Source organism: Phaseolus vulgaris, chromosome 1 (genome assembly GCF_000499845.2).
Source record: "Phaseolus vulgaris cultivar G19833 chromosome 1, P. vulgaris v2.0, whole genome shotgun sequence".
Lineage (NCBI taxonomy): Eukaryota > Viridiplantae > Streptophyta > Magnoliopsida > Fabales > Fabaceae > Phaseolus > Phaseolus vulgaris.
The window spans coordinates 39,666,813-39,685,888 of NC_023759.2; the positions used below are offsets into that span (position 1 = coordinate 39,666,813).

At 36.3% G+C, this 19,076-nt stretch overlaps 2 protein-coding genes across 2 annotated transcripts; both read left to right on the forward strand.

Annotated features, from left to right (window-relative positions):
- Positions 1-10,910: 10,910 nt before the first annotated feature.
- Positions 10,911-17,240, forward strand: LOC137814202 (small nuclear ribonucleoprotein SmD1a-like). The gene is made up of 4 exons (XM_068616796.1): positions 10,911-11,088; positions 11,193-11,269; positions 16,641-16,832; positions 16,946-17,240. The coding sequence occupies exons 1-4, from the start codon at positions 11,075-11,077 to the stop codon at positions 17,005-17,007; spliced, it is 345 nt and encodes a 114-aa protein (XP_068472897.1). The 5' UTR covers positions 10,911-11,074; the 3' UTR covers positions 17,008-17,240.
- A 1,250-nt stretch (positions 17,241-18,490) lies between these two features.
- Positions 18,491-19,076, forward strand: LOC137814203 (outer envelope membrane protein 7-like). The gene has a single exon (XM_068616797.1). The coding sequence runs from the start codon at positions 18,641-18,643 to the stop codon at positions 18,890-18,892; it is 252 nt and encodes an 83-aa protein (XP_068472898.1). The 5' UTR covers positions 18,491-18,640; the 3' UTR covers positions 18,893-19,076.

Consider the following 19,076-nt stretch of genomic DNA (forward strand, 5'->3'; position numbering starts at 1 on the left):
TAGGCTCGACTTGACCTAGACTCGGTCGAACTCAACTTAACTTGGGTCTCACTGATTAGACTCAACCTAACCTAGGCCAAACCCAACTCGACTGAATGACCCATATTGACTCAAATCGACCTAGGTCCATGCCCACTCGACTATACCTGACATGGGATCAACCCAACTCAATTTGACATGGCTCTGACCCGATGTAGGCTCGATGTCTCGGTCCAACACGAACCCACCTCAACTTGGTTAAACTTGATGACCTAATCTTTCTCAGTTCCATTTAGGCCCAATCGAACCAAACTTGACTCGACATGAGCCTAGTCCAACTTTGATGAACATGGTCTCATCCCGAATCATCTTTATCTGGGCCCAGACTGACTCAACTTGACCTAAGCCCAAACTGACTTGGTTTAACGTAGGTTTGAGGCGACTCAGTTTGAGGTGGGATATGAACACTAGTACAAAAAGGTAAATTAACGACGGTTAAAATCGACATTTAAAGACGGTTCCAGAACCGTCGTTATTACAGGCGTCGTTAAAAGGTATGAATTTTTCACGACGGTTCTGGGAACCGTCGTTAAAAGGTATGGGCTTATAACGGTTGTGAAAACCGTCGTTAAAGGTGATTTCTTTTTTTCAAAAAAAAATTTACGCGACTTTCAAAGACGGTTCCTCTAGGAACCGTCGTTATAAGTAATGCCTTTTTAAAGACGGTTCCAAGTGGAACCGTCGTTATATGTATTGATTAAAAAAAATAAAAAATTTTATTTTAAAAAAAATCTCAAATAACCTGCATAAAGTTTTCAATTCCAGAAAATAAAAACATTTCAAATCATAATTTAAATATAAAAATTACATACAACAAATTATAACATAATACAAAAAAGTTTGGTAATATATGAAAAAATTTGTCATTGTAATGATTTATCTATACTAGAGTGTTATACATGGTTACAAAATACTTTGACCATGTTGTTCTCACATACTCCAATGCTTCTAAATCTAGCGGGTGTTGGTCGTTGAACAACTGTGACATTTGAAATATTTTGAATTAGTGCATGAATAATAAATCTCAAATTTTAAAGTGTTTATTGTATTGAGGTATTACCTTATCCCAACCTTTCTTAATTTCAGCTTGCCAAATAGTCAACATCCACTGCATAACATAATAACCGCACTCATAATTTTGAGGTTGCCTGTTGGACTGCATGTGAAAATAAATGTATTAAATGAATGAGTGAAACACATTAAATTAAGTGAACAAATATACTTTAAATACCTTAAGGTACATCCAAGTGAGTTTTTGTGCGTTTGAAGTTCTCCTCCCACACAACATATTATATCCAGAGTAAGCACTAAAATAATAAGATTTCATGTTAGAATACATAACATTATATAATATATAAGTAATAATAAATGTTAAATGAAATTGTCGTACCTATCTATAATGTTTTTAAAATAGGCAGGAGGTTTTTTATGCAAGGAGCAAAACCATGCAGCGGTATGATCTTGAACAGATATGATCAATAGTTGTCAATGACGCCTGTATAACAAAATCTTCATGTATCGTTCAACTGGATACATCCATCGCATATAAACTAGCCCACACAATCTGATTTCTCTTAAAAGATGAACAACCAAGTGTACCATAATATCAAAAAAAGATGGAGGAAAAAACATCTCGAGTTGACACAAGATAACAATTATTTCTTCTTCAAGTTCATCCAACTTCTGAGAGTCAATCTCTTTACTACATATGGAATTGAAAAATGAACATAGTCGAGTGATTGTATGCCTAACATTTTTTGGCAAGATTCCACGAATAGCCACTGGTAATAATTGTTGCATTAGAACGTGACAATCATGTGACTTTAAGCCAATTAGTTTCAAATCATTCATAGATACAAGACTTTTCACATTTGAATAGTAGCCTTGTGGTACCTTAACACCTTTAAGACATTCACAAAAACTTGTTTTCTCTTTCTTTGACAAAGTGTAACACGCTGCAGGCAAGTATGTACGTTTACCAACTTCTCTCGGTGCCAATTCCTCTCGTATATTCATTTCAATCAAATCCAAACGTGCATTCACACCATCCTTTGTTTTGCCTTTAATGTTCAGAAGTGTTCCTATTAGACTGTCACACACATTCTTCTCTACGTGCATTACATCTAGACGGTGTCTAACATCCAACTTACACCAATACGAAAGATAAAAAAAGATTGATCTCTTTTTTCCATATTTCACTCACCGTTTGCTTCTTCTTCATTTTTCCAAAAGTCACATTAACATTTTTTATTTTTTCATAAATTTCAACACCACTTAATAGAGTGGGACAAATGTCATGTTCTTGGTATCCGTTAAAAGCTTTTTTCAATCGACGATACGGATGATATTTCTTTAGAAATCTACGATGCCCAAGATACACGGTTTTTCTTCCATGTTTCAACTGCTCATAAGATGTCTTGTCTTGACATATTGGACATGCTCTATGGCCTTTCACACTATAACCTGACAAGTTCCCATATGCAGGGAAGTCATTGATAGTACAAAACAACATCGCATGCAATCGGAAAGATTCATTTTTAAACGCGTCAAACACATCAACCCCTTCATTCCACAATAATTTCAAATCTTCAATCAATGGATTAAGATAAACATCTATGTCATTTCCAGGTTGTTTTGGACTAGAGATCATCATAGATAACATCATGTATTTGCGCTTCATACACAACGCAGAAGGTAAGTTGTAAATCACTAACAAAACGAGTCATGAACTATGATTACTACTTAAATTTCCAAAGGGATTCATTCCATCAGTTGCCAATCCAAGTCTTAAGTTTCTTGATTCTTTTCCAAATTCTGGAAGTTCTTTATCAATATTCTTCCACTGCAAAGAATCAGCAGGATGACGAAGTAATCCATCACATTTTCTATTATCTGCATGCTACCTAAGGTTTTTAGCGTCATCTGCATTTGCAAACAAACGCTTAAGCCTTGGAATTATCGGAAGATACCAAACAACCTTAGCAGGAGGACCTTCCTCTGTCAATTCATCAATTTCATCATTCTGACCAACCTTAACCTTATAGCGTGACAAACCACACCTGGGACATCTTCTTAAATCTTCATACTCATTTCTGTATAAAATACAATCGTTAGGACATGAATGTATTTTTCTATACTCCATACCCATTGGACAAAGTATTTTTTTCGCCTCATAATTTCGATTGGGCAAGGTATTTCCTTCTGGAAGCATGTCCTTAAGCAATTGAAGCAATTATGTAAAACTTTTGTCGGTCCATCCATTCATTGCCTTCAAATTCATCAACCTTAACACTGTTGATAATCGTGTGAAGTTAGTTGAACCAGGATACAAAGGAGTCTCTGCATCATTAGACATATTTTCAGAAACTACATTAGCAAATGATTCTGCTCCCACGTCACGAATCATGTCTTCTAATCTATCATCCATTGAGAAATGAACTTCCTCCGAACCTCCGTGCACACTTGGCAAGTCTAACAATTCACCATGCCACGTCCATGTTGTATAACTTTTCAAAAACCCATCACACAAAAGATGTTCTCTAATTTTAGAAACACTCAATATCCTTCCATTTAAACAATTGATACAAGGGCACCTTATCCTTACTCCATTCTTATAACTAACGACATTATGTTCTGCGAATTGTATGAACTCTTCCACCCCTTTTTCGTAAGTATCACTTATTCGTGATGTATTAATCCAACTCCGATCCATAGAACTGCTAAACTAAGAACCAATACTTTCAATATGTAATCATGAAAAAATAAAACCAGTACGTTCAATATGTCAAAACAATATATAATGACTGAAAATTGCCAAAGGTCGAACACCTCCAGACTCAGAACCAGTGCGTTCAATATGACAAAACAATATATAATGACTGAAAATTGTCGAAGGTCGAACACCTCCGGACTCCGAACCAATGCGTTCAATATAAACAATTAATATCAAACTCAAAACGAATACTTTCAAAATATAGGTGATAATAAATAAGAATACACTAACCTCAAATGGATGAGCGGTCACGACAAGCGGTTGCAGAAAGGACGGTCACGTCGGCGTGGACGCCGGTCGCAGGCGCAACGGTAGGGGCGCGGCTCGGGCACGGCGGACGCAGGAACGGTGGGGGTCACAACGCGGCACGACGCGCGCGCGGTGGGGGTCTCGGCGCGGCACGACGCGGGCGCGGTGTAGGGTTCGCAGCGCGGCACACAACGCGGGCGCAGTGCGGTGGGGGTGCGGCGCGGCACGACGCGGGCACGGTGCAGGGTTCGCGGAGCGACACACGACGCGGGCGCGATGCGGTGGGGGTGCGGTGCGGCGCGGCGCGGTGGGGGCAATGTATGGGCATGGGGCAGTCGCGGTTGGTTAGGGATTTGAGTTCGAGAAAGAAGGTAAGTGATTTTCTGAGTCGCGCGTACTAAGTTTTCACATAGCCAAAAATTTGAAATAGACTTTTAACGACGGTTCTGGGATGAACCGTCGTTGTAACCTACCTACAAGCCACCTTTAACGACGGTTCTGGGGGAACCGTCGTTGTAACCCACCCGTTCCACCTATAACGACGGTTCTGGGGTGAACCATCGTTAAAAGGCCAAAAAAAAATTCAGAAATATTACAATATTGCCACTGCCTCGTTTTTAACGATGGTTGTCTCCAAACCGTCTTTGAAAGGTATCGTTATTGAAGAATTTTGTACTAGTGGAAGGTCAACAAAGATTATCTTTATCCTTTGAAGATTACTGTATTATTTTATACATTCATACTCCACTACAATCTTGGGAATGTAGCATTTACCGCAACAAATATTTGTCGAACATATGGATGTGTCATGTGCATATACTTAAATTCTCTCTATCATTTTATAAAAGACAATCAGTACATATGAAAAATATAGGAAGTGAAAACAATTATCAAATAATAAATTGTATAGCATATATGATACAAATATATGTCGCACAATCAATCAAACCCGCTAATACAAGCACATGATATGATTAGTTAGACTCACTGATACAAACACAAATGGTGCAAGTAGTCAAACTCATTGGTATGAATACTGTATCGATCGGTCGTGCTCGGGACCCAATCGAGCACGTAAGAACGCTACTCTGGCTCGGTTGATCCAAAAGGATAAGGTACTTGGTTGGCCCAAAATGATAACAGGCCCAATAACGTATAAAGGGTCGGCTCAGTAACGTGCTAAGAAGTAAGGCCAAACAAATTGGCAAAATATATTAAACAATTGAAAATATAACAGAATCAGTTAGACATATGAAGATAAAAACAGTTAGAGATAAAGCTCTGGCAACATCCCCAAAACAAAGGGTAAATATTAACATAATATCTTTATGGTTGTTGACTCCTAAAAGCAAAATTTACGAGTACTATAAAAAGGGTTTCAAGACCCTAGTCAAAGGTAAGTGCAATTCCATACAATACACCCACACTCATACTATATGCTCTCACTGATTTGATTGTTGAAGTCTTATCTACAGGTGGAGCTCCCCTCATTGAGAATTCTAAGCATCCAAAGGCAGCAACAAAAGGAAGGAAAGTCTGAAATCCACCTACCATATCCGAATCAGGTCAGTCGGCAAGAACATTTGGCACCCACCGTGAGACCAAGTAAACCTGATCCCATTGGATACAAAATTCTCAACACAACTACACGTCATGAGAAACACAAGGCAAGGAGTTCAGGTGCCCCAACGGAGATGAAGCCCCCCATGTTGCAACAAATCATTGAGACGATGAGGGCTCTTCAACAAGCTAATGAGGATTACCGTCAGGAATAAGATCGCCTTCGGGGGAGGCCCAAACCGAGCAAGAGCACCTGCGTGAAGAAGCTTGGGCGGACCATGACCTTCTCTGAGAATAGGCACGTGTCAAGCATGCGCAGCTAAGGGAAGAGGCCCGAGTTGAACAGGAGCGGCAACGGGAGGAAGTTCGGGCTCATCAAGAGCACCTCATGGGAGAATATAGAAGCTTCCTGAAAGATGATGGAGAAGACCGCTCAGATTAATGAGAAGCTACCAAAACTAATGATGAGTTGTGGAGGTCCATGCACAGGCAACAACGGCGTATTGTTCGGGTCCGCTCCCCTAATTTGTCCTTAAGGGACGACCCACAGTCTTTCTCTCGGAAAATCATGGAGGAACCGATCTCCCCTCATTTTCTCACCCCAAAGATAACTCTTTTTACAGGAATGGAGGATCCTGATAGCCACTTGAAGGCATTTAGGGCCCAAATGATCATCTCAAGTGGGTCAGACGCCATCCAATGCAAAATGTTCATGGGAACATTCACATGAACAACCCTCCATTGGTTCAGCAGCATCCCTGACGATCATGTAATGTCGTACCAACAGTTCTCTAGAATCTTTAAAGAACAGTTCTCTAGAATCTTCAAAGAACAATTCTCTAGAATCTAAGTTGACCCTCCTCGACTTCCTGACCTCTTTGATGTCAGGTAGAGGGAGGGCGAGTCCTTGAAAGAATATCTAAATAGTTATTGTGCTTTTTTAGTAAGGCTTCCAACATCGAATGATGATATGGTTGTCGTCGTTTTTGTAAAGGGGATGTGGGCAAGCCCTTTTAGCGACTCGCTCATACGAAACCGAGCTGAGTCGATGGCTGAGGTTAGAGAAAGGGCAGTCGCTCATATAGAAGCAAAGGAAGCCATAATAGTGAAACATGGCAACTCACAACCTAAGTAAGGACGATACAAGGAGTACGAACGAGAACACTACTCAAGAAACACTGGACCATCTATGAGTCGGCGCTCCGACCAGAGGTACGTCCCCTATGTTGCGAAAAAGGACAATATGAAGGGATGAATAGACGATGAGGTGCCCAAGCCGTGATTCCGAGCTTCATACAAAACGCTCATCACCAAAGAGGATGTGGCAAAAAAAGTTGTGTTTCCCAAAGAAGACAGATTGAGTTCTGGGTGGACGAAACAATGATTGGTGCGAATTCCACCGTGCCCAATGTCACAACATTGAGCAATGTCTCACATTATCCTACCAGCTCGTGAAGTTGGTGAAGGAGGGATTTTTGTCCAGGTATCTTGATGACGAGGCAGAGAAAGGAAAGAAAGAAAACTTTGTAGATGCAACAAACCATGAGACACCTATCTTGGGTGATTTCAACACAATTGCGAGGGGATTCTCTAAGGGAGGGACTTCGGCTTCTAGCCGAAAACATTACGTCCGAGCAATAATGTTTTTCCTCACATCTATTTCACAACGTCGGATTCTAAGGATGTTTTTCCTCACGAGGAAGATCTCATAGTCATCTCAGTTATTACTATGGGCCAAAATGTGGACAGAGTTCTTGTGGACAAGGACAGTTCGACCGGATTGATGTTTTGGGAGACGTATTTGGGGCTGTAGATACCCCTAGATCAGCTAAGACCCTGTGATGGTTGCTTGGTAGGTTTCATGGGAGATCAAATAGACTGGGAGCAGTAACCTCACCATACCATATGAATTAAGGAAAGTTCCTAGACAAAGTCCCACTAAAAGAGAACTCATTGCCACTATTAGATGAAAATCGAGAATATTAGTGGATGTTTTGACAAACAAAGTCATATACCATCGTAGGGGCTTACCATCTCCTTGAGTGACTGATAACTATCGTTTAATAGTCAAATTAAAATGATTCTAACGTAGACCTGTCTAACACTAGAAGATGATAGTATAACGGTGGTCAGATTACCCCAAGTCGCCTCCCAATGAATCCAATAGTGAAATCAGTAAACCAATATTCATAATCTATCTGTAAGTAAGAAAAATTAGCAATAACAATAAAGGGGTTGAGATTGTTTAACATAAAATATAAAAGAGATTAAAACAACAAATAAAAAGTGGTTGTTCCCCAAGTTATTCCACCAATGAATTCTTCATAGGTCATCTAAAGATTATCATCCTTCAATTCTCACCCAGAGCTAAATCAGATTGAACATCCGTCAATCTAATTCAACTTGAAGCTCACTAGTAAATACATGCGTCTAGTGGTTTAATCTGTACTCACTTTGTTCCATGTGTATACTCCATGAAATGTTTATCTTCTCTATCTTGAATCATGCGCCCAAAAAATTAATTAGAACAATGAGAACTAACTAAGAAACCAATGTTTAAGATAACTAAGACTCTCAATCATGCGTTCAAGTACAACCTCTCATAAAAACTAGTTTTTAAGGAGATTAGAATATTAAAACAACTGCTATGGATAATTGAAAAATGAAACTTTTATTAATGAAAACATCATATCTCAATGGGAAATTACTAAGGAATCAACCAAAAAGGTTAGTCTTCCATGCGGAGGCAAAACAAGAACAACACAAGAAAATAAAATTAGGTCTAGAATGTGTGTTGGTCCTATGAAACATGATCCAAAAGCTCCCATTTTCCTTCATTTGAAGTCTCTTTTATAATCTTATTTTCCTTACACATAATCGAATTGAAAATATGCCGTATGATATTAATTTACAATTATCAAAGGCTTCCTTTCCTGTTTCAAATTATTAAACATATATCTTCATTCCCAAACAGTCTCATATTTTATTCTTGCTTCTTTTTCAGATATATTGTTTCCAATTTTCTCTAGATTTTTGCATTGATTGTAATTGATTCCAACACTACTCTGAGAGATATTGCAGAAGATTGTCTTTAATAATATATTCAAAGTATATTTGCTCTACTTTTGAAGGATTTTGCAGAGGAATTTTAATTGCAGGATTTTGACAGAATATCCCTACAGAAATTTGCATTCAATTCTTTTTTTTAGATATTTGTATACTTAATTCTCTAATTCTTTATTTCAGATTTTGTTTCCTATTTTGATTCAAAGGAAGCAACTTGGGTTAAAAATACAAAATAAAAAAAAAGTAAACCCCAAATAAACCCAATTAGTAGAATATTAATTAAAATAATGAATTTACTCATTATTACAGCCAAAGAATCTATGATTAAAATTATTAAGTTTTAATAGAATTATGCTCATTAGTGACATGCTTGAGTGAGGTTGAGCATGCGACTGTCAATTTGTAATCAACAAACTGAGTTGAGAACCTCACATAGAAGGTAGCAAATGAGTTGATGGAATTCCAAGGCAGAGAGTAATACCACCCTTAAGAGTAATGGGAAACAACTGACAATGTACTCCTAAATCTTTAAAAAGAGGTTGACTTTGGTGAGATAGGCCTTAACATGCGCCTATGGGTTCGAGGAGACGTCATACTTTTCAACAGATGGTCACTTCCATATGTCAGAGAGTCGGGATTTCATGACTATGGGCGTGAAGGGGTGAAAGCCAACTAGGTTGGCTCGCTTCTTTGCGTTTAACGAGGGAATCAACACAACTTTAAATGTCATATGCTAATCACATACTTGCAATTTTGTATATGTGTTGGACCTTTGGATCCAATTAACTGGTTGTGCTAAGTTGACAATTTTGTCGGCAACTCGGGACTGACTTCTAGTCTAAATCCATTGTGTCCATGATTTCGTAGATACCCTTTGTGGTTGAGTACCTTGTGCTGGTTGGCCCGTATCCTTGACAAGTTTACCAAGGATAACATGACGAGACTCCCAACCTGCTCTATATGTTGTGGTTGTAAATTTTGCTCAAATCAGTGTGTGGTCCAATCTTAATGTATTATGGCGAGTTGCTATTAAAGAGCTTGCATCTCATCACGATGGACTTACATCTCATCACAATGTTGATTTCTTATAAGTCCCAAGTCATTGTCGAACTTGTTCTACATGCCAATGATGACGCTTTGGACATTTGCTTCATTCTTATGGATAATAACCTCCATATGAGCTTTTAAAACATTAAGGAAAAATATATTGTGATATGACGATGTTGATGCTATAATTTGGTTTTTGTTGAGTATCATAAGAGTTGTGGTTTGGGAATAGTTTTACCAAGTCCCACAGTGGGTGTCACATATTCTTACTGAAACTAAGTTGGAACCATCCAAGGTGGATTAGGAGAGGCTTTGAAGAAGTTGATCTTTGATTAAGATAAATCCTCTTTATAATGGTTGTCGTGTTCCGTTGATGAAACACCGAGTGGAGGTCCACCTACATAAAATTCTCTCACCCTCAAACTAGTAAGAGTTAGAGAAAATATTTAGAAAGTAGTTAATGAGTAAGTAAAATAGATTAAGTGAGTACTTCGTGAAAGATTAAGCTATATTTATAGATTTTTGGACCTAGGTTTACATTCAAAGATAAACAATTACTAGGTATAGACCATTCAATAGTGATTAAGAAAAATAAATTAAATGAATATTTCGTCAATGATTAAGCTATATTTATAGGGTTTTAGATTTTTGTTAACATCTAAAGATGAGTCATTACTAAATATGAACCATTTTGCTACAACAAAATTAATTTTTTAAATAAATTTAAGTTATTTAGATTTGTAAGTGATTTTCTTAAAGTTGTGGTATTGGTGATACAATAGCTAATATTACATTCTTAAATAAAAACTTTTTTTAAATCAATAATATTTTGAATTTTTTAATTCTCTTATCTTTTCAAAATATATACTTTTGAATTAAATTTTAATATTTCAAAAGTAAAATGCTCAATAAAATATTGAATTAACATAAATTTGTTATTATAAATATAAAATATAGTTTATATATTCAGGTACATTTTTTAAAAATGAATTTTGATAAAAAACTATAGTATATATGTTACAAGTATTTATTAATTATGAATATTAGTTATACAAAACAACATTGATGTTGTGTTCTACATAAACTAAAATGTTACTATAATAATTTATATTAAAAAAACTATTTATTGTATGTACTACCTTTTACTTTTGACTTTGTACTATTGACCATTTTGTTTGAGTTAAGAGTGTGGGGAATACTGTTGCAGTAGTTATAAGAGCTGTTTACATCTTCTACCTGTTTGGTTTTTAGGCTCTAAATCTATAAAAAAAACGCGTAGTGCAGCGACCCGCGACTCTTGTGTTTCAAAACCCTCACTCACTCACCGTCTTCTCTCCCACCATGAAACTCGTCAGGTGTCACCTCTTCGTTCTCATTCTCATTTCTCCTTTTTTTATTCTCTCACTCTTCACTCTTTTTGTTTCAATCTGATTGTAATAAGTGTGTAAAACTGGAACAGGTTTCTCATGAAGCTGAACAACGAAACCGTTTCGATTGAGCTTAAGAATGGCACTGTTGTTCACGGCACCATTACAGGTACTCTTCTTCTCTTTCTCATTGGTTTTCATCTCCACCGCCCGATTTTGTTGCTGCCTGTGTTAAACCCTAGTTTGCTTCGCGCTTAAACCTGTATGTTAAGATTTAGCGTTAAAGCTTTCGGTCTTGGATATTAGTTGCGAATGGAATGCTGCAGGGATGCTCGCTTGTTTTCTCCATTGCTAAAACCTAATGTAGATTTTCATTGCACTCTCTAATTGTTGCGCTGGATCTTCGTTTTTTTTTTGTGTATTTTGGGAACTATATTGCAATTTTTTTTTCATGTGCCTAGCGTTCAAATGACGAGATTTCACATGTCTAAACTTTGCGCTCAAAAGAATTTAATCGATATCATTCTGTTATTGTGGAAGAAAAAGTGAAGCAGAGAGGCAGTTTGATTCTCTGTGTGTAAATAAATTACTAATTCTTTTGAGGTCAGATAGTATGTGCGCATTCCAGAGTAAGCGTCTATAATTATGCTTGCGATGCTACAGTTTGACACCCACCGCTCTCTCTCTTTATAGAAGACCACTTGTCCATATAATATATCAGTGTAAACTGCAGAGATTCTGATTATTTATACTTAGATTGATCAATTTGAATAAAATCTGTTGGATATTCTTTATAATTTTATTTATGTTATTAAATTGCTGTGTTGCTAATGGAGGTTTATCATAAAGGACAATCTTTCATCCCAAGAAAAAAATTCGTAATCATGTATTACTTGCAAAGCATTACTGGCAATTGCTAAAACTAAGATCCATTTCTACACTTGTATGTTTAACTTTCTTTTTCAGTTTCAGTTATATTTTACAGTTGGTATATGACTTTTTTACTTGTGATTTCTTTATCTTCATGTAATGTCAAAGTGAATAGCTATTTACCCTGTCATTTTCTACGAGTCAATAAGATGGGAACTCTTTCATCATTCTGATAGGTTGCAACTTACTGCATAGCTAATATGATCTGGAATTTTTAAGTTTGAAATCTCTCTCTACTCTTTGCTCCTAAACTTACTGTAGGACTGACCCTTTTTTGGTTGTATACTGTGGCTTTTTTTCCTGAATTGACATGGTAGGGAGATTGAACAGCATTCCTGCAGTCGTGATATCTCTTCATGTTCAACTTGTTCTTTTCACTGTTACACCTTATGTTATGAATGAAAATTTCTCTTGTCTTTTCCGGTCATGTCATGTCCTCTAAAAAGCTCAAACACTTATAGATGGTAACCGTGTCATGTTGTAACCACATTGGATATTTTTATATGTTGGGTAACTGCAGACACTTTCAATACTTTTAGTTGCATTTTTATAATTTTCTACTTTTAAAGTTTTTTATACCAACATTGTTTGAAATAATACATTAAGTAGGCAAATTTTAACATCATACTCCATCTAGAATGACCCATTATCATTTTTTAAACATAAATTATCTCCTTCAATTTAAAATCTGTTAAATCTCAAGTCATTTATCTGGTGTATTATATGTATGTTGTGTACTATAAACTTTAAAATTGGCTGTATCTGTGTCCATATTCCACCTCATATATTATATTTCTGTCCTGTGTTGTATCCATAATTTCTAGTCTGTCTTCTAATTTTTACCGACCCTATTCTCTCCTTTATAAATTTCACTAAAGTATCTGATGTAAATTAAGTAATTAATTACTGTTTTTAAGTTTCAACTCTAAACTTGGAACAGTAGAAAGATATCTGTTGCTTACGACATTTTTGTAAGAAGCATCTTGAACTATGGAGTCTGGATACCTCACTTTTGAGGCAAATCTTTTGAAACTTCATATATATGGTACCATGACAGCAGTTAACCCTGTAATCTTTGGAGTAAGTTTGCATGATGCTGTAATTTAGATTAGCTATATTGCACAAGCTTCTTATTGAGGCTTGCCCTTTACTCTTGTTTCTTGTTATGATACGCAACTCCTTTATTGCCTTACCTATACCAAATTTGTCCGACATATACTATTCTCCTCGTTCTTTCAATTAAATTTAGACCCCTTGCAGTTTGGCTTGTGAAATTTTCTTTTGAACAAGCTTCTTTTGGATTTAGTTTGGCTTAGTCACACACACATAGAAAACTTTGTAAATTATATCGTATATGTTGTCTTTAGTTGTCAACGCAATAAGTCAATATTTGGATCCATAGGGCTATCTGTTGATCTACTGTCAGTCATGCCTATTTCTTCCAAGATATCAAACACATTTTTTTGAGAAACTACAACACCTTCCTTTGCTTGAGCCACTTCAATGCCTAGAAAGTATTTGAGACTTCCAAGATCTTTGGTCTAAAAGTGGCTACACAAGTGTTCCTTTAGTTGCAAGATTATTCTAGCTGCACCATTTCCCGGAATAACTATGTCATCAACATACACAATTAAGTAAATACATTTTCTAGGCGAGGTATGACGATGAAAAATTGAATGATTTGCCTCACTGTGTTTCATTCCAAAAGTTTGAACACTATGATTGAATTTGCAAAACCAAGCATGAGGAGATTGCTTGTGACCATAGATAGATTGATGGAACATAAAACCAAGCCAAACTCCCCATGAGCAACAAAACTAGGAGGTTGCTCCATGTAAATCTCCTCTTCTAAATCACCATGTAGGAAAACATTTTTTATATCTAATTGATGGAGAGGCCAATGATGTATAGCTTTTTTGGCTACGAGAGAAAATGTATCACCATAATCAAGGCCATAGATTTGAGTATATTTTTTAGCCACCAATCTAGCTTTGGGGCAATCAACTTCACCATTTGGCCCAACTTTAATGGCGTAAAACCAACGACAACCAACAACCTACTTTTTCCATGTGGAAGAAGTACTAAGTCTCATGTATCATTATGTTTCAGAGCTTGCATTTCATCAATCATGACTTGTCGCCATCCAAGAAGATCAAATGCCTCTTTCACGTTTTTAGGAATGGTATTGGAAGATACAAAGGAGATAAAAGAACAATAGGAAGTGGACAAACGATGATAACATAGAAAATTGTAAATAGGATGAGGATTGCGTGTAGAAAAAGTATCTTTTCGAATGACAATAGGCCAATTGGAATCTTCATTAACATGAGACCTACTATGGGAAGACAATGGTGAAGGACCTGATGAAAAGGACTCACCATGTGGCATTGGACTAGTCATTGGATTAAGTTGTTGAGAAGGGATAAAAGGAGATGGTCTAGGTGAATTGAGTTGTTGAGAAGAATTTGAATTACATTGGAGACGTTAGAACATTGTTAGGAGTAGGATACCCAACGGGCTCAACTAAAGGCATAGGCAAGACCTATTGGACAAAATTAACATCTTTTGTGGAGGAAGAGAAGAAAGGAGTTTCTTAAAAAAAAAGGTGACACTTGTAGACATGTAATATCTTTTAGTGTCAGGTGAATAACATTGATACCCTTTTTAAAGACAAGAATATCCTAAAACGACACTTTTGATAGCATAAGTTGAAACTTTATCCAAATTTGGAGACACATCATGTACAAAACACACAATCAAAGGAAATGTTTTAACTAAGTGTTTAACTTAGTTTGGCACCAAGCAACAAGGTACAAGTAGTTTTAACTAAGTGTTTATTCTTTCTCTCTTCTATACTATTTTGTCGAGGTTACGAGGACATGTGGAGTGGTGTAAAATGCCATGTGAGTTTAAAAGAGTGGAAACACTAGAGGAAAAGCATTCTTTGACATTATCACTCCTTAAGATCTTGATCACTTGGCCAAATTGGTTCTTGATTTCATTAAGGAATGACACAAAGATATTCAATAGTTTAGACCTATCTTTCCTTGAGTAAACCCAAGTACAACGAGAATATTCATTAATAAAAGGGGCAAAATAACGAAACCCAAAGGATGAAACTTGACTTGGACCCCAAATATCATAATGAATTATAGAAAAGAAAGAGTTGCACCTTGACTTGGTTCTTTTTGGAAAAGAAGACCAAATATGTTTTCCTAATTGACAAGACTCACAGTCTAAGACTTGGGGTTTGCTAAGTTTGGAAGTTATCCTTTTTAATTTTAATAAATGTGGATGACCCAAGCGATCATGTAGAAGCTAGATAGTAGAGTAGAGTCCCTTATGTCCTTCACCAATTAGTTGACCTGTACTGTGCTCTTGTATAACAAAAGAATTTGCATCAATGGATGGTTGTAGAACAATTTAAAGATTTAGTTAATTGAGAAATTAGGTTAAAAGGACAATTGGGGACAAAAAAAGCATGTTTTAGGTTCAAAGACGAAGAAAGGGAGATTGGACCAACTCCTTGAGAAGTAACTTTGGATCCATTGGCTAAAGTAACGACATGAGGAATTTTAGGATGAGAAATGGAAGAAAATAAGAAAGCATTACCAGTAATGTAATTGGAACCACGTGAGTCAATTATCTATCTATAGACTTTGACATTCCATGGGTTTGAGATATGCAAGCTTTTGACAAACTAGTGAAATGTTATGCTTGGTTACCGGACTTCAAATTATGATATTCTTCATAAGAAAAATGTGGTTCAACCTTATTAGATTGAAAGATGTTTGCTATCTTGCTAGGAAAACTATTTAAGGAGAAGCATTTATTTTGAGTGTGACCAATTCTCTTACAAAAGAAACATTGAGGATGTTTGTATCCACTTTGAGTAAAGTAAGACATATTGAAGAATGAATTCACCAACAACCAGAATTACAACAATAATCTACACTCCCTAACCAGTATCTACTGTAAAACATGGCAAACGGTGATGGAGACAGAGTATGAGAGGAGATAGGAGCCTCTCAACCAAAGCTGAAATTGGAGAAACAAGGATTGAAACAAAGACAAGGAGGTTCGGCGAGCCTTGTGGAGAAGACACGGAGTTGTTCCAGTGACAAAAAGGTTGTGCTGCCGATGGCGGCCGACGGCAATGATGGCAGCAGCGGAGGATAATGGTGGACAACTGCAATACTAGCAAAGCGGGACCTTTCTGGTACCAACTTAAAGACTGAAAATATGAGAAAAGGAGCTGAAGAGATTTATTATCTCTGGGCTGATCTTTGTTATTTATAGAAAAAATTACATCAGGAATATCTAGGTAATTATTGCTAATAAGTATACTGTTCATAGGTACAACAAATAGCACTTTCCAATATAACTAATAACTACCTATATTTAATACATATTCTAACATACATGTTGTCCAAACGCAATCAAATTAAAGCATAAATGAATTTCATTGTCTTTAACTAATGAATACATGATCGCTCATTTCTAATGGTGAGTTTAGCATTTTGGTGCCCTTAACTCTTATTTTGGGATGACATGAGAAGTATTAAGTAGCTTTAGTTGTGCTTACCCATTAATTTGTTAATATATTACAGGTGTTGATATCAGTATGAATACTCATTTAAAAACAGTTAAACTAACTCTGAAAGGGAAAAACCCAGTTACTTTGGATCATTTGAGCGTGAGAGGCAACAACATTCGTTATTATATCCTTCCTGACAGCTTGAATCTTGAGACATTACTGGTTGAAGAGGCTCCAAGGATCAAGCCTAAGAAGCCAACCGCTGGTAATATATTATTTGACTGACTAGAAGTGGATTGTTTTTTCAGAGGCCCATTATGTTCAGGTTGACTGTTATCTTTGTATTTCTGGTTTTAAATGTTCTGATTTTATTTGCAGGGAAGCCTTTGGGGCGAGGTCGGGGACGAGGGCGCGGACGGGGCCGTGGTCGTGGCCGTTAAATTGCAAATCACAGAATTTGTGGCATTTGGTTGTACCTTTATTGTAGGGAAATTTTCTGATGAGTTTTAAAGACGTTGTAGAAGTGCTGTTGACCTGTTGTTAAGTTAGTCATGCAGACTTTGTTCACGTTGCCCATTATCTTGCAAGTTCCCTTGTATAATTCTCCCTGTTGGATAATTGTCATATTTCAACTGAGAATCTGCTTATATATATGTGTAGTTTTATGAGGCAAGGTGAAGCAGTAGGAATTACGGATGATAGCACTTGTTCCTAGAGGTGGTTTTGTGTTAATGGAAGACTTTAGACATAGTATATTAAACTTGAGTCCTTTTTAAGAGGGAGAAAGAAAACCATCGTGTTACACTGAGATTTGATTTTACCGATAATTTTTTAACATTAATACAATATCTGGTAAAGATTTTGAGTGCGTGTTTGGGTTTTCAGCAATCCACGTTTGATCGAATTTTCATGTCAAAACGCACCAAAAACAACCAGTGGTTGCTTATTTGATCCATATTTAAAAGCTAAACTAGATTAATTCGGTGTATTACTTATTTATATTATTATCCAATGAGTTCAATTTCAAGATTTAAAAGCTAAGCTAATTAGATTTTCAGATTCTGTTATGAAGGTTTTTGTCAACCAGAGTTAATTTCAGATGTGACTTTAAAAAGAAGTATTATGAAAATAAGCCTTGTTATGATATATGACAGTTTAAGCATGAAATATGCATTAAATTATTTTTCAATTGCATTTCACATTTATGAGACAAATCAGAAAGTCTTAGTGAATTTAATTAGAATCTATTATTAGTAAAGAGGGTTAGTGGATAGCGAGTATATTGCACGATCTTAGCCTTTTAAATGAGGCGGAGAAAAAAAAAAAAAAGAACATCAGAAAAGAAAAATGGTAAGGATACGTTATAGTACATTATCTCTTTAAAATTTAGTCTGGTTACATAAATATGTTGTCTGTAGTTGAGCCCAATAAAAATATACAGAAGTTGATAACATCTTTAAATGCTTTTTATTTGTTAAAGGTCATTAAAAGCATAGTTTTTAAGCTTCATATTTTTTTTTTATTCTCACTTTTCTTTTATAAATTTTAATAAATTTAATCAAGGTTCTTTAAAAAATATATTACTAACGCTTCTCGTAGTATTTTTTGATGTAATTGACTTTATTGATTAAGGTAATTTTTTTAATTATTGTATTAATATTATAAATATTTTTATTTATGATTATTATTGGTAGTAAAAATAAAGTTATCGTCGTATTTTTACGTTGACATTTTTGTTATATGAAAATAAAATCACTTTTACACTGAAAGAGTTATAAGAATAATGATATATTTATTTTTTTCACCTAAAGAAAATAACAATTACTTTGATAAAAAAAAGTTACTATATAGTTAGAATAATAAAAAGATATCAGTATAAAGTGGTAGAAAATGGTTGTTACGTGTGCAATGTAGGAAGAGGAAGTGGCAGAGGAAGTTGTCTGTAGTGCAGAAGAAGCTAAGGTTTTGAAAATTGTGGTGGTGAGTAAGTAGAGAGTGTGAGACGCAATCTTACATTAAGAATCGAGAGGAGAGAGATAAGGGAATATTATCAGAATCAGCAACAGTATCAGAATGGGGAAGACCAAAGAAGCGGTGGTGGTGGCTGGAGCCCTAGCATTTGCGTGGCTCGCAATAGAGCTCGCTCTCAAACCCTTCCTCTCCAAGGCACGTGCCTCCGTCGACAAGTCCGACCCCGCTCGTGACCCCGACGACGTTCCGGACGATGCTGATCCTAAACCCACCAACGACCTGCCTGAGGTCTATGATTCTCAAACCGCCTCCGACGAAGCCTCCGACGCCGCCGCCGACGCCGATGACGCCTGAACTTTTCCCATTCATGTATTTTGAATTTCCTCACATCTCTAAATTGTCCATTTCAAATAACCTCCTTGTTTTCTGTTCAATTTGTATATTGTGTTCTGTCTTGTTGTAGGATCCAAAAAAATATCAGGTTCTTTCTGTTTCCTTTCTCCTCGGATATAAATAACGGACAATTCGTATTTTCCTA